Source organism: Corvus cornix, chromosome 8, assembly GCF_000738735.6.
Source record: "Corvus cornix cornix isolate S_Up_H32 chromosome 8, ASM73873v5, whole genome shotgun sequence".
Lineage (NCBI taxonomy): Eukaryota > Metazoa > Chordata > Aves > Passeriformes > Corvidae > Corvus > Corvus cornix.
In genome coordinates, this window is record NC_046338.1 from 26,787,966 (window position 1) to 26,809,998 (window position 22,033).

At 43.5% G+C, this 22,033-nt stretch overlaps 1 protein-coding gene across 1 annotated transcript in view; it reads left to right on the forward strand.

Annotated features, from left to right (window-relative positions):
• LAMC1 (laminin subunit gamma 1) overlaps nucleotides 1-22,033 on the forward strand; it is a 65,751-nt gene that overhangs the window by 20,123 nt on the left and 23,595 nt on the right. The window contains exon 2 of the mRNA XM_010406413.3: nucleotides 21,182-21,486. Within this exon, the coding sequence (XP_010404715.2) occupies nucleotides 21,182-21,486 (305 nt within the window). The remainder of the gene's footprint in view (nucleotides 1-21,181; nucleotides 21,487-22,033) is intronic.

Below are 22,033 nucleotides of genomic sequence, written 5' to 3' on the forward strand. Positions count from 1 at the left end.
GGCCAGGTCCATGCTACAAGTAGATGGTGGGTGGAAAACCACCATCTCTGGCTTGGTGCCCAAATTGCATGGTGTTGGAAATTCAAGTGTGCTGCAAAAAGTCCTTTATACACTTTACCTATTCCTGGGCTTTCCCAAGGTGTCATCATTTGGCTGCTGCCAGCACCAGGTTGGACATCTGAACAAAAAAGCACTCAACCCCACACAGACTAGGTTCACTTTATCCATAGTGACATAAGTGCTGTCCCTGATAGCTGGAATACCCCTTCCCAGGTTCATCATGGCCCTCAGAGGCTTGTAGGGTATGTTCCAAGGGTCTGCTCTCCAGCCCAGCTGCCCTGTGATACTCCAGCACGCTGTTGGAAGCTAATAGGCTTTTCATGAAGATTTCTTAAACACGTAGGCATTAAAATTCTCTCTAAAAGCATGGGGAAACAATTAGGGGTAAAACCTAGGAAAGGAACCTGGCTATCCTATTGTTTCTGGGATCTGCAGTTTTCCTGTTTCCTCAGCCAGGCTTTCAAATTTTTGTTCTGCTCTGTAGAAGTAAAGCGCAACCCAAACCAGTATTTAGTTCCTTCTGTTTTTCTTTGTATTCTAGGGACAGCACAGCCCCTTGAAAGGAGGCTTTGCAGAGGTAGAAATTGCCAGGTGCTGATTGTTACTGTGCTTTTCTGCTGGAGACTTGCTGCCTTTGAGGTGAATTAAAATGTTTAAAAAATTTAATTATATAGTTATAAAGTCTTCTATATATGTATGTATTGGGAATTGACATACAGATTCATTGCCTGACCCTGCTCTAAAAAAGTTCCATGGATGATGGAGAAGTAGAAGATTAAATGGACAGATTGAATGTCCTTTAGGGCTGTCTAGTAACTGACCATCAAAATAGCCTTTGCCCCTCTGATCCACTTGGTCTATGTGGATGAGAAGGTTGTGATTTCTTGGGATCGGGGAGTGGCAGGCAGCTCTGAAATTGAGAGTTTTGTCAGCAAGCCGAGATAGCTCGGGGCTCTCAGCTAGATCCTTCCTTCCTAACCTCTTCAGCAGAGCATTCTCAGTTAAATGAAGTTTTGCCAAGATAAGCATTCCTACTTAAGAGCAGTATATCACCAGGATTGATTCTGACTTTAAAGCCTTAGGAAGAGAAGTTGGTATGGACACTAGCACGGTAACATTTCTATGCACTTAGTTTTTTAAAGCACAATCTCTGGGTTGCAGAGACAGGGTTTCAAGTTCTTGATCTGAAATGAACTGATAGGGAAAATGCCAGATTATTTTTCTGGAGTGAGAAATGTTTTGTACCTCTACCCAGCCTACTCAGGGGGTGATGCCCCTGGAAGGAGCAAGGTGCTGATCTACAACTGTGATAACTCATTACAGTTTCGTTCCTGAAAAATGTCAGGGACATTCTGTTTCTGTCCCAGGAAAAGAACAGAAACAAACTTCAAAACCTTGGAGGTTGCTATGAAACAGAAGTGTCTTCCCCTTGGCTCTATTTAGAAAGCCTTTAAATATACTCAATGCTGAATTCCCATGCCATTGCTAGTGGGGTACAGTGTCATGTATGGCTGGTAAGTACGTATCTTCTCTTGTCACCAAACATGTCCTTGGTTGTGGATTCACTGAACTACTTCAGGCAGAATTAGGGTCCTGTGTGTTGCCTGTCCTGTAGTACTGGTACAGAGGAGGGTGCTTTTCTGCTCCTCTTTTGTGCAGGTGGAGGAAAATAATTTTGATCTTTTAATACTTCAAAAATTTTTGAAAATATACTTATTTTAGAAAATTCAACTTTCCTGCACATAACACTTCTGGTTATTTTTTTTTCTTCTCTACAGCTTTCATGGTTTCTTTAAAAGGGTTTCTGATTTCTTAGTGACTTACCTGTGGAAAGCTTGATGCAGTTTGCAGGAAGGACCGTGTACCACAGACACTGCCTGTGTACTCGCTGCAAGACCCAACGTAGCTGGCACTGCCTTTGCATCTGCTGCATGCAGACTTCCTGCAGGGGCAGGTTTGGGTTTGCGGAGCAGAGGTGAGCTGAGGGTTGTGGAGCCAGCAGAGAGGATGCAGAATCTGTTTCCATCTGCAGTGTTCAGCAGCAGTTCTGTTCGTTTTGCATAATTTGTGTAAAAATCAGACCTGAGCAATCTATTCTCTGAAGGACAACAGCCCTAATGAGGAAACCTCTCTCTGTGCTGATAAGGCCTTTTGGATCCTTGTGTATACCCAAATGTTTGTCCTCTGCGTGGAGGGCTATGGCAGTGAAGCACGTGGGCCTGCAGCTGTAATGTGCTCTGGCTATGTTACTTGGGCTGGATCCTCTCCCAGGGGTGGGTGTCCTTTTGGTCAGGGGTAGGAGAACCAATGTTGAATTCAGGCCAGGTTACCCAGGGATTTGTCCAATCTCATTCTGAAAACTTTCACGTCCTCTTCCTGATGTTTGTTCATGCAGTGATACAGTAACTCAAATTAGTGTTGATGTCAAGGGCATCTCCCTGTGTAGTTGTGCCTCTTTGGATTTGTACAATTTCTTGTTCACGACAATCATGATTTTCCCGGTAGCAGTCACAAAAGCAGACTGCTGAACCCCTGCTTGTTAAGCATCAATTATAAGGCGACTTTTCAGATTAGGTTGGTTTGGGTGCTTACATCCATGTAACACAGAGATACTGCCTTAAGAAAAAACACTTAAGTGACTGGAAAGAAGAAGGAGAAGTTGAATTGGTGACCTCTCTCCTGGGTCACTTATTTCTGTAACTGACTGCTTGGGAACATCTCATTCAGTGGTTGCACAAAGCATGTGCTAGGCAGGGTTGAGGGATGGTTTGTTGCCCCTGCTGGTCCCCTTGGTGGGATGTGCTTGCTTTGAAGGTCTCTGGACCTGATGTTTCCCTACTTGAAGATTTTGTTGTCAATTTATATTTTCTGCAGAGCTTTGTGCATTCTTTCAAGGAGCAAACACCAAAGTGATGAGTTTCCAACTTCACATTAAGAAATGAGAAGTGTTCTTCTCTTTAGGTGTTCCCTGAACCTGAACCTCAGTTGCAGTAACTGTAGCAGTGAATGAAAGGTATGAATTGTCCTGTTCTCCTGAAAGAGTTATTAAATATCTGAAACATCTGAAAGACAACAGTGGTATTTGAGCCCTGGAGCAAGGGACTGCTTCTGATGTGGCAGAGACTAGCATGCATGTGAGTGTTGCACAACTGAGTGTTAAGAAAGAGTAGATGGAGTTGACCCTTCTTGTAGGTGAGTGTGATGGAGCAGCTATTGCATCGTGTTACTGGAGCTTGGAAAGACCCTGAGCTGTTCTGAGGTGCCTAAAAAGCCTTTATTCTGAGTCTTTAGAGCTTGGAAGTTTTAAGATGTTTGAAAGTAAAAAGAGGTGGGTAAAAAAAACCTGGAATGAGATTTCCCCTTCAGGCAGTTTAGAAGCCCTCTCCACATCACATCTCCCTGGGCTGATTTCTACTACTGTTAGTAGTAAGCTTATCTCTGAATTTGAGAATTTGAGTTTTTCTACTGTGTTGGAAAGCAGAAACTGCAGTAGAAGTAATAGCTCAAGAAAAGTAGGAGGTGTGTATTGAGTGTTGGCTGAACAAGCTGATACTTTGTGTGTGTGTGTGAAGGGTGAGGGTGATGCAGAAGGCACCTCTCCACTCCACATCACTAGAGCCTGGTTCAAAGAGCTCACCCAAGCTGGAAGGGAGAGCCAAGCAGCCCAAAAGAACAGATGGTGCTCATTTCTGAATTTACAGTGTTTCCTCCTCTGCCCCCACCCCCTGCGGACATATGAAATGACTTATGTTATTAATTCCAGAGACTTTTGTAAACATAATGTGTAAATACATATAAACATCTGCTTGATCTGCTCTGGTTTGCATGTCTAGGAGCAGTGTTTTACAAAACTTTGCTCCCAACCTCCAGGCAGAGGAGGAGGAGGAGTGGGAGAAGGAGCTTAGGCTTATCTTTGTTCAAGTCCACCTCCTCTAAAGCAGCCCTCTAAGCTGGTTTGGTATGGCAGCCCTTGCCACCCAGGGCAGGGTCACCTCAGCTGTTTCAGCTGGGCTGGGAGGCTTAAAGCCCATCTGTCCTTTTGAAGCTTGGAACAAAAATGGTCTGTTGTGATGGACTGGGAATGAACCTTGGTCATAGTTTCATCTGCCTTCTTAGCATCCTTGGGACAGATCAACATGTGCTAGTCTCCCTTTCCAGGTCACCATCCTTGTTTTTGCTGATGTTTTGATTATAGCTGGTGATGAGCTCCTGAAGAGTGGATGTCATCAGTTAAATGGGTTTGTGTCACTCAACACTGCAGGTGTTGGGAGGACCCCCACTGGGCAGATGCTTAGTCACTTTGATGACCATCTAGTTGGAGGCTTGACTTGGTGTAGAGCAAGTGATGCAAAAGCTGTTTTCTGCTCTTTGTTGCTGAGCCTCAGGTGGTAAATTCTGCCAGAGGCCACTGTTACCTAGGGAGGGCACTCACTGTCCTAATGAGTTTAACAGGGTTTGGGTGCAGTTATCCATCCTGGGACAGCAGTAGTATCGCCTCAAAGCTGTTGTTGCAGTGATCTTAAGGATTTTTAAAATGAAAGAAAAGAAAGCCCAGCTCCTTCCTAATCTTAGCTGCAGCCAGGAGGGTATTTTGGTGATCAGCCAAGTTGGGCTGGGAATATGGTATAGGGCAGATCAGGGCAGTGATGCTTCTAAACTTAACTTGCCCCTTTTCAGTGAAATTAATAAACTAAGAAGTTGTTTAAGGTGTGTTCTGGATTAAAAAAAAAATTAGGAGATCACTTGCTAGAGCATGGGGTAGGCTTGGAAAGCTTTTACACTCCAGGTTTTGCTTGTGATGAGGAGGGAAAAACCGGTGCCGTCACTTTTTCATTGGAGGTTAGAAATAGGTTTCTCAAGAACCTCTGCTGGCATCTGTGGTTTTTAATCTCTTTAGAAAGTCAAGAGGTAATATTTTCCGATAATGTAGTTACTGAAGTTGCTGCTAATGAAGTTGATTATGTGGTTTCTGAGGAACACAAAAGGCTGCAGCAAGATTGGATTGTTCAGTAGCACCTCAGCAGATAAAAATACCCCATGGGTGTGTTTTGTGTGGCGTGCTGGGAGGGAAACATTGGAGTTATTCACTTCCATTGATGAGATCCGAATTAACTCTGGGAGAAACACTCAGCCATGCACTATTTGGCATAACTCTCAAGAGCTCACTGCTGTTTGGATTTGGTGATTGAGTTTAAGAAGGTATTTGGAGAAGTGAGGGGTTGACAGCATGGATTAAACTTGAAGTTGAAAAAAGCGGGGGAAAATTAGAGAGATGGGAAGGCCTGAGATGGAAAAGTTTATGTAGGAAGGGGCACCTTGGATGTTTTTGGGAATACCACAGTGAGGCTGAATGTCACTGGAGTCTTGCTGCTGAGGTTACTGGGCTCTAGTAGCATTTGGCAGAGTACCTGGTGCAGAATACCTTTTTCCCCATGGACCACTGCTGTAGATCATTTAAACTCTGCTGACTTTATGTGGAATATCAGTTAAGCTCTTAGGACTGATCTTTTTTGAGAGAGTATGTGCCTATACAGTCTCAAAACTCCTTCCTACCTTCTTCTGAAATTGGGATGGAGTGAATGGTAACTTACTGAAAGGAGCAAAACATCTTAAAACACTGAAGAGCTCCAACTGATAGCAGCATGACGCTCTGATTTGCTGGATAATGCCCTAATGTTAAACAGAAGGTGCTTGAATGGATACAAAGTCTTCTGTTGATGTTCTGGGAGTAAAAAAGTGAACACCACTACCCCCTACAAACACTTCTCCTCAAAGGAGATGGCCATGAGATCAAGGACAGAAATTTCTCTTGGCTGTCCTGCCACTCCTCGTGGGGAATGTGCAAGCACACTGGAGCACACTGACTACAGCACTGGCTGATTTCCTGTCCCTGATCTGTAGCCAGAATTGGCTTCAGCTCCCCGGCTGTTTGGTAAAGGCCTGCAAGCTGAAGCAAGAGGAAAAGGGAAGAAGCAAGTGCTTCTCATGTGCAGAAGAGGGATGGGGCATGTCCTTTATGGTGACACCCCTTTCATTTAATCCTCAAATTTGAAGCACAAGTGATTTATCTGTTGCTCATGGCACTTAGCAGTTGCCCTGTGTAATGTGGTCCTGCTGTAAGGATGGGTTCTGGACCCTTGGCTGGGGAGCTCTGGATCTTGTGCTTAGTGGGGTGGGGTGAGCTGTGGATTTGGAGCTGACACATGGGAGCGGATTTACTCTACGTGCTGTTCTGCAACTTGTGGCCCAGTGGGGCTGCTGTGAGGAGGAGGAGAGACTTCCCACTGCAGCTGCAAGTTTAAGGGGTAAACAGGAGGAAAACAAAAAATGTTAGTACAGTTTGTGCTGGATTGGGCTGTCCAGACTGTGAGTGATCAAAAGGGACCAGATGTGGTGTGTCTGAGCGGATTTGGCAGCCCTGGTCATGGACCACAGCCCTTCTTGGGCTTGCACACTCAGCTGGATGCAGGACATTAAGCTTCTGCCTTTGAACCACACTGCAAACCTGAATTGTATTCATTTCTTCTTCATTTTTTAATACTTTCCCTTTGGGAGAATGGTGACTGTCTTGAGGAGTGGTGGTGATTTGTCTGAGCAGACTAATGATTAAACCAGCTCTTTGCCTGCAAGTTCCTTATCAAGCTTTCACTGTTTTAAAATTGCCTTTTGCATAGGTTTGAAGGTACTTCTTTTTCCCCTCCTGAATGATGTTCTGGTTGAGTACATTTTTAAGATCTGTGGCTAGTGGTGGGTATTAGGCTTGAGAGATTATCCAAAGAGCTGTTGGAGCACTTCATTGTTAGACTCGGAAGTGGGAACCGGGAGAATTAGTTGCTTATAAAAGGATTTAATAGCAGTGTGGGAAAAGGGGGAGCTTTGAGTTTTCTCTGTGCTGACACTCAGCATCCACCCGGGCCTGGAGAACAAGCTCAGAGAGCTCATAACCAGGACTCACTGATTCTTTTTTTTAGTTTAGTTTAATGCTCATTTAAACACTATGTGGAAACTATCCTATACACAGAGACTTGGCACAGCTCTGTGTTGGTTTGCTATAGAGATAGAAATGATTAGGAAAACTTTGCTTAGCAAATCCACCTTTTTCAGTTGTAAAACTGTCTGTGTCAGAGGGACCTTGAAAGCTCGGTATGTTTTGGAAGGAAGGGGTTGAATCTTGAGAAGAGCTGATTACAAAAACCCAATTATTTTCTGAATTGCACTGTAATATATATGACTGCTGCTAGACAGCACAATAATTTTCTTCTGCATCTTCATGCTCACAGATTTACCTGTTGAAGTTCATCTTATTTCCAAAGCTTATTGGTATGTCACTGAAACTGGGAACAGCCTGGCTGTGTTTTCTCAGGAGCTGTGGGAGACTGAGATGGGGGAACATAGATTACTCTTCAACCAGCAAGTGTGGCAGAGGATATGCTCGTGTTGGGCAATGTGGTTTAAATTTGCAAGCTATTACTATCTAGTCTCTTGGTTAACGAAGCAGTGAATAATTTGTGTACTTAATGTTCCTGGGAGATTGGAATGTCCTTAAAAAGCCAATCTGTCCAACCGCCCTGTCTTTCTGCAACATAAATAAACATAAAAGGTAACCAGACCTAGTTAGGTGACCAGCTCAGTAATACCTGAGGAAACGAAGCAGTGTGTGATCAGCATAGTGACTTGCTTCAGTATCAGTGACCTTGACATGGATGAAAAATACTTTGTGTACAAATTTTTAGCTGCATTCTCTCTGACTTTCATATTATTTGGGGGGGTTTTTTTGATTCTTTTTTTCCCCCGGTCGTATTACTTACCTTCAGTACTTAGGGGTCTAGGTAAAAGATGATTGAGAAGAGGAAGGAAATTCCACTCTTGGAGCTGAAGTGAGAGGTAGGAGGCTAAGCATGAATGCATCCTGAAACTCCCTGAAGGTCTCTTCCTACATGTTATTCAGAGTAAACTCTGCTTAATCTAGCAGTATTTTACCACAGTGATACTGCACTGTGAGTATAGGGAAAGCTGTTCCCTTTTCCTCAGCAAAATCAGCTATTCCAGGAAAATGCTCCCTGCTAAATTGTCAACACTGCCAACTTCTTATCCCTCATCTCCACCATCATCACTGTCCTTCAGAAATCAGCAGCGCAGATCTGGATTTCTTTATACACTTGCTAAAAGAAATGTAAATTGCTGGGTTTTAATGGACTGAAAATTACCTTCTTACTGCTAGCCTTAGACTGGCAAAAGGTAATTGAGATAAAAGTTCAGATAACTTCTTGTAAAAGTACCCCAATGTGATCTGAAAGCTATTAGATCATTGCTGGTATTGATTTAAGACTTTCTTCTTGTCATCTGTGTGAAATCTAGATCTAATCATGGGCCCATGGATTTCTTCTTTTTTTTTTTTTTTTTAAATAGCAATGCTTTTCTTTGCATTGGCTTGTATAGGGAGACCTGAAATTAAACTAGACTGTACTTGAGCCTTTTTTTGTGTATTAAGAAAATCCAGCAAGTATCAGGGTGGTACTACGTGCTGGTAGTGGAATTGTTGAATGAGCTTAAAAATTACTTTTTTTCCTGACTTGTAAAAGAAAATAGAATATTTATTTCATAAAAAGGCTCGTTGAGGTAAAAGACTACTTTTTTTTGGTAGTAATACAAATCATCTACAGCAAATATAGGGTCATCACACCTTGGTGGAAGGAAATCTGAGCATGCAACTTGTCCACGCATTTGAACTACTTGAAGTGCTCTTTTTTGGAAACTAAAACTGCTCTCCAATTCTTCAGAGGAGTGAGACATCCAAGAAAGTTATCATTGTCCATTTACTCATCCAGAGGGAGGCTGTTTTATCTGAAATTGCTGCATAACTTTTTATGTTAAAGCTTTTTTCATGACAGTGCCCCTGAGAGGCATATGGAGTTATTTGCAGTGACTCAGGCAAGCATGGCTGTTAGCTGACTCTCTGCAAACAGGAGGCAGTTGTTCCTCTTGCTGGAATGCATTGCCCTATGGAAGTAACACTTACCTAGAGTTTGGTCTGTGCCCTGTCATGTCTTACATAGCTTCTGAACCCTTTGCTCTTCTGCTTGAATGGGTAGAATGAAGAAGCTCTCCACAATAATGACAGTTCTTTTTAGTGTTAGGGAAGAAAATCAGCCTAAGAGGGAACTGGGATTCAAACATGCATCTCTCACAGCTTTTGACTTCTGCAGTCAGATGTGACTCTGAAGATATCCATGTAGATATCCAGTATCCATAAAGGCTTCCCTCATAAAACTCAACCCAGAAGCTGGTATGTAGGATACCCTATGTTGTTAATTCCTCTGCTTCTAGGGCTCCTTCTCGCCCACCCCTCGTGTTTTAGCAAAACCAGAAATTGAATGTTATTTTGGGTGATTGGCTGCAAATGTCTCACTTTACCCACTTGGATATTGGCAATCATTAGTATTTCTTCTGCTTGTGTCCATCTGCTGCTTTGCATTTAAGATGGAGTCCTTCATAAGCTTTTAATCTCTATCAACTCTTCTTTGCAAACTGAAAACATTGTAGAGCAAGGCTTTTCACTTTTAATTTAGTGTGAAGTTCTATAAGGAGAAGTTTGAGGGTAGAAGGCAGTGTCAGTGTTGCATGTGTTTGTGATGAACCAAGATCCTTCCCCCGCTGGTCAACTGCATTTACAACATTGCCTTAACATGGACAGACCCTGGGTTTGACTCATTTTCTCCTTTCAGAGGCTCTTGCAACTGCTGAATCTCCTTTTTTGTCTCTAAATTTTATGTCATTGAAGTAGAGACCCATCATGAAATGCATTGTGCCAGAAGAAGACAGCTATCTTACTATGGCTGATGTATGCTGCTGTTGAGGGTTTAAAATTAGGTTTTGGGGTTTTTTGCCTATGAGTGCAAATTTTGCCCTATTAATTCTTTTAAGGATAAGGACTGATATTCATTTGATATCAGAAGTTTACTGGGAAGTGGTGAACTTTAAAAAATAATTATCTAATCAGACCATCAAGGAAACAAGCCTCTAGAATTTGTACCATTTGGTATCTTTTGGATTTTGCTCCATTTCTATTGCACTGTTGTATAGATCTTTTTTTGAAGTGATACTGTGAAGATTAGCATTTGGGGTTGTGTGGTGGTAGCTTTCTGTGACTCCTGAGTGAGGTACCTGTCTAGGCAGGTATAGGGGAACAGAGACACGGAATCAGTACTGTGGAGCCTTGGAAGTCTGGGGTTTTGGAGAGGCCAAACCCTTGTTGCTGAGCCTCAGAAATAGATTGAAGAGCGTGATGCTCTTCAGCTTTCTTGGGGTGTCTGTAGATTGAAGGGGACCACAAGCAGGTTGGTTTGGGTTTGACTTGTCACTAAATTTAAGAATTTAGTGAAAACAAAGCCTTGAGAGCACTGTATTCTTTGAGACTTCCCAGAGGCAGAGGCTTTACAGATGGGCCTAAGTGGCTGTTTCTTCCCTACCCTAAAAAATACTGTCAAAAAGTGTCAGCATGCAAACTAAGGACCCTGAAAGGAGAGGGAAAAAGAATTCTCTCGACCTCTATTTCGTGGGCTTCTACTGATGGCCAACAAATTACTTGAAGTTTTAATGCATGGTATTTTACATTACTAACAGAGTTATGAGAGTTGATATCTAACTTCAAAAAGAGCTTTTTCATTACAAAAGGATTCAGCATTTTTTAAATGAATGTAACTGCCTTAGTAGTGCTAATTAGAAAACGAATTTTTAAGTTTTTCTCCTGGGAAAAATATCTTCTCTCTGGTAGAATTCCTTTAGGCTTCACAGCAGTGTAGTGTGCCTGAAGAAAATCTCATCACTTGGCAGTCAGTGCAGATGGTTAAACTCATTTTCTGTGCAATCACCCTCTTTTGGGCAATGCTGTTACCTAAGGAAATCCCAAGATGTTTTCCTTGAAGAATGTGTGCAGGATTGGGGAGGGTGTGGTGTGATCTAACAAGCTGTGGCATGTACCTCTCTGTAGTGGCATTTCACTGTATATATACGCCCTCAACACAGGGCTAGGGCATGGGAGGTTTGTCCTCCTGTGTGCACGGTGGTCCTTGGCATTTGTTGGGAGGCTCTGAACCATCTGGGAATGAAATGCATTTCTTTGCATAGGTTCCACCAGGCTGCTCAGGCTTTGCAGCACAGCTGCCTCTCTGCTCTGCTGCTAACAAGGTGAATTAATTGCGCATCTGGAATTCCCAGGGTTCCATTGCATTCCTGCCACTGGGAACCAGGCGCTAACATTTAGCTTCATATCACACTGTATGGCCCAAGTTTCAACACCACTACATAAGCTCAGCAAATTAGAAGTTCCCACGGAAGGTTTTTTAAATGCAACAGCTGGGGCTGTTGTAGGAAAGCACTTTTTCCAGGAAACTCATTTGACATCATACTGTCTCAGCAGTATCCCAGGAGGTGTTTGGTCCCACTTCAGCAACTCCGTTGTTACCTTCTTCTCAATCCTTCATTTAAAAAGCAGAAAAGTAATGCCTCAGTCTGGAAGTCCCCCTCATACAAAACAGTAAGGAAGGACTGTTCGTGTACCCATTCTTTTTCTTTTTCACAGTTTTCTCTGTTCCTGGATGAGCAGCCTTTAGCCTGTGGAATGAATTTTGATCTACATGTAGCTTTCCAGATCGAGGTCTCGTGTGGATACATTTAGGTGTTTTGGAGCCTGATGTGAAGCAGATCTGGCTCTGTTCTAATCTGTCCATTAAATCAAGAGCTGCAGATTTTGCAGTTGGAAGTATCAAGAAGCCTGGACTTAGCATTACCTCTGAAGGGTCAGCAGGAAGCATCCAATTTTATTTTCTTTATTCATAGTGTTCCAAAATAATCTAACAGAATTGCTTCTGTCCATTCATGCTAAGCCATGCTACCTTCTCGAGTACTTGTGTTTTTTGGCTAAACTCTTTTCTTAGAAATAGTCACTGCATTTAGTAGTACTTTGTCCTTCATGTGTCTCCAGATGGGATATGTGGGTGAACATGAACTCACACACTTGCGTGTTTACCACACCTTTGCAACTTCCACAAGCACTGGCAGTGTGTACAGGTTGTTCTCCAGAGGCAAAGTTGAAGGCATATGCTGGCTGTTACGTGTGAGTTGGGAACTGGAGTGCAGTTCTTCTCTGCTTCAGTAAAAATTTGGAAGAGCTTTGCTTTTGACTTTCCAAAACATGTTTGAAACATAACTCAGTAGCAAGCTTTGTTTTGGAAATGGCCTTGCTCCAGCAATGGTTTTGTCGAGTCTGTTTATCCCAATTTCTTCCCCAGCTTAATAGGCTGAGAAAGTAAAACCATTGTGCATGTGGGTGGTTGAAAACGGGCTCTATGGATATTGCTGCAATTTGTGTTCCATAAATAATCGTAGTTTGTGCATAAGCCTGTAATTGACTGAAAATGCATTACAAGTTAGCATGATGGCAGGTCAACTTCTGCTTAAAATCCATCGCTGGAGTCTCTTGGGAGGAGGGCAGGATGGAGAGACAGGAGATGTGCAAACCGTGCAGAGTTAAATAGCACGATTCAAATGTGCTCAGAGTTAGTTTTCTTAAATGTTTACTGAAGAGGGCAAAACTTAAATGCTTGAGAAAATAAAGCTGTTGAGTCTGCATCAGGCCAGGTGATGGATGCTCGCAGCAACAGTATTATTCCCAAACAACAGTGCTGTTAATTATGACCTGTCTGAAAAAAGTCTGGAGCTGGTGAGTGGGAGTTGGAAAGGCTGGAGGGAGAGTAAAATACCAAAATTCCAGAGAATTCAGCATTCTGTGCAGGGAACATTTCTGGCCTTCCTGTGGCTGTACTGCCAGCAGTGTGTGAGTCAGTCTGGAGGGTTGTGTTATTCCCAGAGCTGCTGAACTTGCTGCTGCTTAGAGCACTCGTTGTATATAGACATATCACTTAATTTGTTCTTAATTAAGCTCAACAGTACAAGCTGTGTGTTTTTGATATCTAATTCAGATAGGAGCAAAGCCAGGTGTTAGAGCTGTTGCAGGTTGTGCGCATATGTGGATCAGGAATGAGTGGGGAAAGTGCTGCCTTTTGACAGGGGAAAAAGGTTCAAAATGTTATTTCATAGAAATTAGTGGCTGATTATTATAAGTGATGAAGCCATTGAACTGGGTGGAGTGGCAGCGCTCCAGTGGGAGCTGGTGTGCCCACCTCCAGGAGTTCAGGGCCTGGAGCAGGGGGCATCTCACCCACACATATGGGCGCCATCCAGAATAATTTTCATGCTGCCTTTGGCTCTGGTCATCTGGGTTTGCTGAACTTCTGAAACTGAAGCATCACACATTCTTTGAGTGTGCTGGTTGAAAGAGCAGGGGGAGGACATTGAGCTGCTGGAGGGTGAGGCTCCTGGGAGGGCATGCAGAAGGAAAACAGGCCTCAGGAAAACCTGCTGAAATTCCTGCACTAACAACATTCACAAAATGCTTTTTATTTGACGTTTTTCCCCTCAAAAGTCAATAAGATCTAGTTGTTCTTTAAAGAAACGGTTTCACAATTCTCACCAGATTACCTGGTATTACATTTCTTGCAAGGTACTGCACTACAGTCCAATAAATTTATTTTCTTTTTACAAGAAATCATGTTTCTGCCAATTGGCTAAATACCAATTTATATTTAAAGAAGCTGTGATCTCAGTTTTCTTCAGCTATTTAAACTTTTGGAGTTTAAAAGTAGTTTTTAGTCTTTCTTCTCAGTCATTCTTCCAGCCCCACATCTCCACCTCTGAAAAGGTACAGTTGGAGCTGAACATCAGGAATACTCCCTCCAACACCTTCTACTGTCAAATTAAAATCTCTGAGGGTAAATTATTGAAGTGGGATTTGCTCTTTAAGTTGAATACTATGAGAATGACTTGAAAGTAGGTAAGATTCATTGATTTCTTGTGATTGCTATGGAGATGTGTTCTTACACAAGACACATTCATGAGAGATGCTTTTCCATGTTGCCAGGAATCAAGGATGGAAAGTGTCCAATTTGATGGAAAGCTTTTTGGGGCATCTTCTCTGGCCTGCTGCTGCCACCAGCTCTGATCTTCATGGAGCTGTGGTGGTGGTTGCTTGCTTCAGATTTTACTGGATGGTATTTGTATCTCCAACTTGAAAAAAACTCCTAGGAAAATGTAATCTTGCTTGGACCCCAAGGTCCCACAGTGACTCGGAATGGGTGGGAATTGTCACTTTTCAAGGGTTGTTACTACTGCATGCACTGTTGGTGTTGTCATTGGACTGTCAGTAATGAAAGGATGGTAATAACTGTGCATTCTTCTGCCAAGAATAAAAGGCAAAAGACAACTTTTTTGTCTTTTCTGCATACATAAATTTTTCTGATCAATTTTTTTTCCTTTTTTCTTTGCTTCTTGGGTAAAACTCCTGTTTTCTGAGGGTAAACTCCCACTTTCTTGTGTTCCTTCGTTTGTGGGAGTGACCTGTTTTCACCCATACCTATTGTGTATGGGTCATGAAGGAGCTTCTGGAAACTTGATACAAGCAAATGAACTTTACAAGGATCGCGACCCACAGTAACCCCAATCTGGCTTGTCTTGGTGCTGATACTGGTGGCAGGAGGTAGCTTTGCAGTCCAGAATCCAGGTACGTGAATGAGATGGAGCCCTCCCCAAAATGGCCCATGGCATCCTTGATCATCTGTGATCTGCTGTGCTTGCTAAGTGTGAAGTGCCTTTTTAAAATGAGCTTTTATCGTTTGTGCTGAAAAAGGACTTTGAGGCTTCCTGTGCAGTTAGGACTTTTGTGTTGGACATGAGATCTTTCCAGTCCCCAGTGAATAAACACAGCTGGCTGTTTTGGGAAATGAACTTAACATCTTTGCATCAAAGCTGTACAAATAAGGCATCAAGCTGTACCAAATTAATGGGTAAGGTTTTCTGACTTTTACACTGACTTAGAAGTGATCAAATGAAAAAATGCATTTTTTGCAAGGCTGCCTTCAGCCCAGAGCAGGGGGAAATAAGCCTCCCCTCTTTGGAAACATGACTAAAACAAGCAGCCTCGATGACTTACCGATGTTGGATTACCATGCAATAATTTACTAGGCAGCCTTTTGCTGTCCGGAGCCACCCACGCGCAGGAGTCAATGGTGCCTTTGTTCGGGAGCACTGGAAGAATGCATGATCTAATGGGGTGGTGGGAGTTCGCCTTTTTTCCAGCCCGCTCCAGGCTGTGCTCATTCCCCCAGTGCCCCAAACACATTTCCTTCCTGTGTCCCCATCTTAGAATGGGCTCCCAGAAAAAGCAATCCATGTTTGTCTCTCTGTCAGGCTTTTTTAAAACCCCAGCACCTGTCTGTGGTAGAGATCCACATGCCAGAATATTTGGTTTGGTAGGGCATAGCTTAAGAAAAGACTGTTAAAATCCTTCAGGCCTTTTTTGTTCATGATATATGCACATAAATCTTAAGACTCTTCAGGTGAGGACAAGAAAATAAACTTAAGATTTATTATTGCCAGTTTGTGTTCCTATAAAGGCCACAACTAGGCATTTGAGAACTGTTGTCTGTGCTTCTGCATGGAGTTATTTCCCTAGTGGCATTCCTCAGAAAGCGGAAATCCTTCATTTTCTTTTTTCAGATGCTGGATATCTTCCTCCTCCTCTACAAATTTTCTCAGAAAAGCTAGGGTGTAGTTCTAAAGGATATTTTCTCTAGAACTACAGAAGTTTCTTAGTTTTGGTCAGAAGTTTGGCTTTTTCATGCACATGTGATGCAAGTGACATAACTTAGCACTTACGTGTCTTGCAGGTGTTGGGCTGTTTCATGAAAGTACTTTACTCCTAAAGAACAAGTGACTCAGGGTGTTCCTCACTCTCCTCCCCTCCTTATAAGGTTTGTCCTGCTCTTGTTGCCCATCTGCATGCTGAAAAATCCTATCCCATTCCATTAGATGGGATAACTCATTCTCCTTAAATATTGCCCTCTCATTTACTGCCCCTGTGATCCAGGAGGGAAGGCTCTGGCGGGTTTTCTAGCCTGAGAGGCTGAACAAAATACTGCGGTATGAGAACTTGGAGTGGTCAGTTGGCTCAAGGTGCAGCAATTGGTCTTGAACAAGATCTTGTGAGCTTGCTGGCCTCTGTCTGCTGACATCCAAGTTTCTGTCCCCTGCAAGCTACATACTGCTCGTGTGAGGTTCTGGGATCTGTGTGTCTGGAAGCATCAGAGCCTGTCTGTTTTGCTCATGGCTGGTCTGGCATTGTGCTGGGTGCTGGGAGAGCTGATGGTTCAAGAAGGGCAGAGTAGAGGCAGGAGTAAGGGTGAATGGCATGGGGCGCATTTCGGTCTAGTAACTTGGGAAAGCTGGCATCTCTTCCTGGGAATGATGGGTAAACAGGTCAGAATTATAAAGCAAAATGAAATATCAGTTGTAACTGATTGCTCTCTGCCCTGTCACTGCAAAATGGAAATGAAATCCAGTCAAAAAGTACTAAGTAGGCTCTATTTGTTACTGGGTTTGTTTTCATTTTTTTTAACCTTTACTAAGACATAGGTTGTCAGCAAGTACCTGTGTGAGAAAAGCTGCCTTGAAACAGGAGCTAACCAAAGGAAAAACAGTAAAATTTAACCATTTCATTACTGCCCAGTGGATTTTGTGGAAAACAAATCTGCAAAGATTTCCTTCTTTGCCCAATGCATCTTCTCAGGTGGATTATTTTTTCCCTGGGCAGCAAAACTCAGTGGCTGTATGCAGGAGAGGTAGCATCGACTCTTCCTGTGTGCAGGGGATTTGAGTGGACAGATAATGAAGGAGGCTGAGTGTCCTCTGGGCTTATCTCACCCATGCATCTGCTCACAATTCAATACTTGTAGTCATCGTGCCAGCTGTTGGGACAGTTTTCCTGATGTAAATTATCCATCCATTCTGAGGGGCCTGAATACAAGGAGGCCTTTTGTTTGTAGAATGAATTCCTAACTTCAGGGAAAAGGGAGGAGTTTCTAAAGATCTAAATGGCATTTGCATACAATTTCCTGGTGGACCTTGGTATACTGAATTTGGTGATGACCCAGCTGAGGGAGGGCTGTAATTGCTGATGACAGCTGGCCAAGTCCAACAATGTGAGCAGGTCGTTTGGGGCAGTATCCCCTGAATCAAACAATGTTGAGCATTTTCAAAAATAAAGGGCTCTGGCAGTAGCCAGAAAAAAGTAGTTCTTTTCCACGGCAAGCGGCCACTTCTGCTGCCTCTCCAGGCACCCAGGACTTGTTTGGTCCTTTGAATCTGTAATTGCAATATTGTCTTGAAGGCTTATATGTGTGCTTGCTTATAGTAGAGAAAGGTATTAAAGGTTTTCTGCATCATCCTGAATTTTCAGAGGGGGCTGGTTATTGTGTCACCTTGTCACTTGCTGGTGAACAGCTCCATGCTTCGGAAAAGATGGATGCAGTTTTAAAAGGTGTGGCTCATGATTTTGAGCTCTGGATGCTTTAAAACACAACGGGTTGCACTTGTTAAGCGCTGAGCTCATGGTCACTGGTTCCAGCATCTGGAGTTCCTCCTGCAAAACAGATCTGCCACTTCTCAATACACACAGGGAAATGCTACCTTACACCTCACACTATGAGGCACTTCTAAGCCAAACTGAGATCCAGTCAGTACTGGCTTCCAGGAACAGAAGAACCATGTCTTTTTGTCTTCTAAATGTAATGTTTAAAACTGCCTTTCACCTGGTTATTGCTGTCACCATTTCTTAGCGTAATAACTGTATATATTTATTCAGCCTGGCAAGGCATGAAAGCAACCTGGGCTGCTTATCTTTTCTAGAAAAAGGCTCTGCAACCTCAAAGAGCTGCCAGGTTGCTAAGCACAGCATTTATGTTCAGCGTGAACAGTGGGGAAACACATTTCCGCACTGTGTCAGCTGGTCTTGGGTAAACTCCATTGTTCCAGCAGTATTTACCCGGCAAGGCACCACACAGCTGCTCTCTGTGCATTAACTGCATTCCTCTTTAATGCCATTAACTGCACTGCTCAAGGAGTTATGCTGCCAGCTGCCATAAATGTCTTTTTCACGTGGGTTTCTCAGTTGGGAGGGGTTTGGATGCATTTTCTTGGCCTGCCATGTAAAACTGGAGATGAAAAAGGGAAGGGTCCTTGCCGTTTAGCAGAGGGGGTTCCCATGGAAAATGTTCTCATGCTGCCCAGAGTGCAGTTGGCATGTGCTGTGCCTTTAGCTGAGCTGGGGCTTTCACAAGGAGCTGTGGGAGACCTTGTTGGGAAACAGGGATCATAATTCAGTTATAGTGGAGAGCGAAAAAAGTAGTTCTTTTCCAGGGCAAGCAGCCTGTGACCCGGCCTTTCATCTAGAGCAGAAAGTTGTGTGTGCGTGAAAGCACATGCTTGGCCCCCTCATCATTCCCAGGATTCTTTTGAAGCATTTGCTCCCCAAAACCATCTTGATGAAGCCTAAACACAGGGGTTTTGCTTCACACCAGAGAAATGCAGAAGAAGAAAACTAACCACCCCAATTCAAAAGAGCAGGGTATTCCTGACAATTCAGCTGACACAGTTTAATGACGTGATCTTCATTGTTGTCTCTGGTTTATTTTTTATCCCCTCTTGACTCAGGGAATGGCTGCTCTTGCCTGATGTTTTCCTATTTTCATTTGTCATTAAAGTTGCCCAAAGAAATCCCACCAGGGCTGACTTTCAGCCTTAGATTTTGCTTTATCTTACCATGTGAGCTCAAAGAAAACTTTCTCATTAAGCTGATGACACTTTTACTAGTGATAAAACTATGATAGTAGTTGTGGTTTTTAGTTGCTCTCCATCCAAGATGTTGGTGAAGTTCTGGGATAGGCTGCCGAGTTGCAGGTCAACACACTGGGGTATTCCTGCAGAAGGAGGAGGAAGTATTTGCTTCCTGGGCCCCTTGCCTTTACCTGAAAAAGATGTGAAGTCTGTCCTGGGTTTGTTTACCATGGACTTGAAAAAGATATTTGTGCGTGTCCAGCCTATCGTCTTGTGTCTGTCTTGAGTTCCTGTGTGTGCATGTTGTTCCTACCTCAAGCATATTTTGCCTTCAGTGAGGAGCTCTCTTTGAGAAGAGCCCATGTAGCAAGAGAAAAGGAAAGCTGTGAGGGTCTGATTTGTACACAGGATGCCTGCTTCTTGCCTTCATTGCGATTCGTGAGAAAAACACTCCCAAATACATGGAAACAGGATTCATTTCTTGTACTGGGTAGCAAGAGGAGGGAATGCATAAGCTAAGTTAGTGCTGAGTGTTGATCCTTTGGGAGAAAGCAGTTTGGCATTAATGGTGGTGCTTCCTTCTCACTCACCTTCTGTAAGAAAATCTCATTAAATAATCAACCCCAAACTAACAGAGAGCTGGTACTGAGCAAGAACCACGATTGTGAATGTCTAGCTTCCAGTCTTGTGCTTAGGTCATCCATAACTGCACACATGATATAAATAGGAAAGGGTATTTAGTGGGAAGTATTGGTGGGCTTGTATTTGTGCAGTGCCCCAGCTGTCCTGCATGTCACACACAGACAACACTACTTGGTGGGTGGTTTAAACACTTGACTGGTCTTTTTCTATTCTTGGGACACATAATTTTTCAGGTGCTGTATATCTTGATTTTTACTTTATTTTTTTTGGGTATGTTGATTTCTGGACCCTTTGCTGTGCTTCTCCTGCTGCTTTGGTTCCTCCCTCATGCCAGACAGACTTTGGGTGTGACATGCCTAATGCAGGCTGGCCCCCGGCCTAATCACAGTGGGGCCTGCAGGGCAGAACTGTGGTTTGTGACCTAATTCATGGCTGTCAGGTTGTGCGTGTGTCCTTTGAGCGCACTCTGTTCTTGGTGCCTGGTGCCGTCTGGTCTGCTCTCACTTGTGAAGGAGGTGAACACTTCAGCAAGTGCAAAGCCTCGTGTTAAAATTTAACATGGTACAGTTCATTCATTTTACAAGTTAAGGTTAAATCTGTGTGACTTCTGCAGGCTGAGAAAACCCCTTTCTGAATCAGCTGAAACTCTTCTAGTAGTGGGGTTTTTTTTGATCAACGAAAGAACCAGTGGTGGCTGCAAGTTCTGCTTAGAGCACTGTTTTTCTTGGAAGTTGTGGGAGCATAAAAGAGCATGGCAGGGACTAAACACCCAAGGTTTTATTCCAAACAAACTCCAAGTTGTTTTAGTAAGCTCCCTACATGCTCCAGGGTGTCCTGATCGTACACAGTCTGTTTGCTGAAGTGGAGCAAGAACAGCTGGCACACAGCTGTATACCTCCTCCTGGGAGCCCTTGGCCATCTCCTTGGCCAGCATGGATAGCAGATGAAGGTGGCTGAAGAGTGTTGTGGTCCTCTTGCATGGGGTAGATGCTCAAGTCACTGGAGAAGAGTCATTACGGCGGATGATGTGCTGACTGCCACAGACCAGTTAGGAGGGGAACAGAGGGCAAGAAGGTGGATTTTCTTTCATCCTTCTAGGAGATGGAGAGCTTGTAAATCATGGCACTCTGATCTGAAAAGTGCCTTGGTGACTTCAGGTGTGGGAAACTTAAACCTCGTTTTGTTTTTCCTGGGGAATGAGTAGAAGAGGGCTGTAGTTGGTAGTTCAGTGCTGGAGGAAAAGCTTTGTGAGCTGTAGAAAGAGATTGAGGTATTGTCTATTTAGGGAGGAAGCACAGGTACAAACCAGGCTCTACAGTGTGACTTGTACCTCTCTGGTTAATACTGTTTCTCCTACACATATATTTGGGAGAAATATCATCAAATATCATGATTGACTTGGGCCTGGCCTTAAATACACACAAACTACTCATGGGTCTGATGCAGTCTGTCATGTGTTAGGGATGTATGTGGAAGAGAATTGCAGCTTTTGAAATGTGTTTGGTTGCACAGAAACTTGTAGGTCTCTTTATTTATCTACTCAGCCTGCTTTCAACTTCTGCTTTTGGTTCTTTCCCTTTGTCTTTGCTTGGAGATACAGTACTGGACTGGAAGAGATACTTCTGGTATTGCTGGACATGCTCATCCTTCTGGATAGTACTGGGAGATGTTTCTCCAGAGAGAGAATTGCAGTGCAGCTCTTTCCATTCCTCTCTGTTTCGAGTCTTTCTCATGTGTCTCCTCTCCCCCCCAGGAAAAGCCTTTGACATCACGTATGTGCGCCTGAAGTTCCACACCAGCCGGCCCGAGAGCTTTGCCATCTACAAACGCACGCAGGAGGACGGCCCCTGGGTGCCCTACCAGTACTACAGCGGATCCTGTGAGAGCACCTACCACAAAATCAACCGTGGCTTCATTCGCACTGGGGAGGACGAGCAGCAGGCACTCTGCACTGATGAGTTCAGCGACATCTCTCCTCTCACTGGGGGCAATGTGGCCTTCTCAACGCTAGAGGGGCGTCCCAGTGCCTACAACTTTGACAACAGCCCTGTGCTGCAGGTATGTGAACAGGACTATCTCAGTCAGGTGGTCTGAGTTGTGTCTGTGGATGGTGGCTTTGTGCCTACTGGGCTTGCACTACAGCCCTTACTCACAGTGAAAGGTCCTTGCACAGCTAAGTTGGGATGGACAATCCACAGAGACGCTTTTGAAGGAAGAGTTGAACTCTTGAGTCTATTGATAGTAAGTTTATGGTACAAAAAAGCAAACTAAGTGGCATTAAGGGTGATTTGTCAGTAGGTATCATGGAAGTCCAGAGGATGAATGTAAATAAATCTCTGCCTGTTTAGAAAGCAGCTGTGGACATTCTGCTGTTGTTTCAGATACAAGGACAGAGGAAGGTAAAGTCTCAGTCCAGGTAATATTTGAGGCATCTGCATATGTATTTCAAGGAGAAAAAAGTAAGAAATGTAAGATTCTTCTAAATACATAAAGCATTACAGGAGTCCCTACCCTGTTCTCTTACATGTGTGTTGAAGCAGAGGAGTTTGATTTTATCCTTGGTATTTTTCTCTTACAAGTGGCTTGGCAAGGGAGTTTTGGCAGG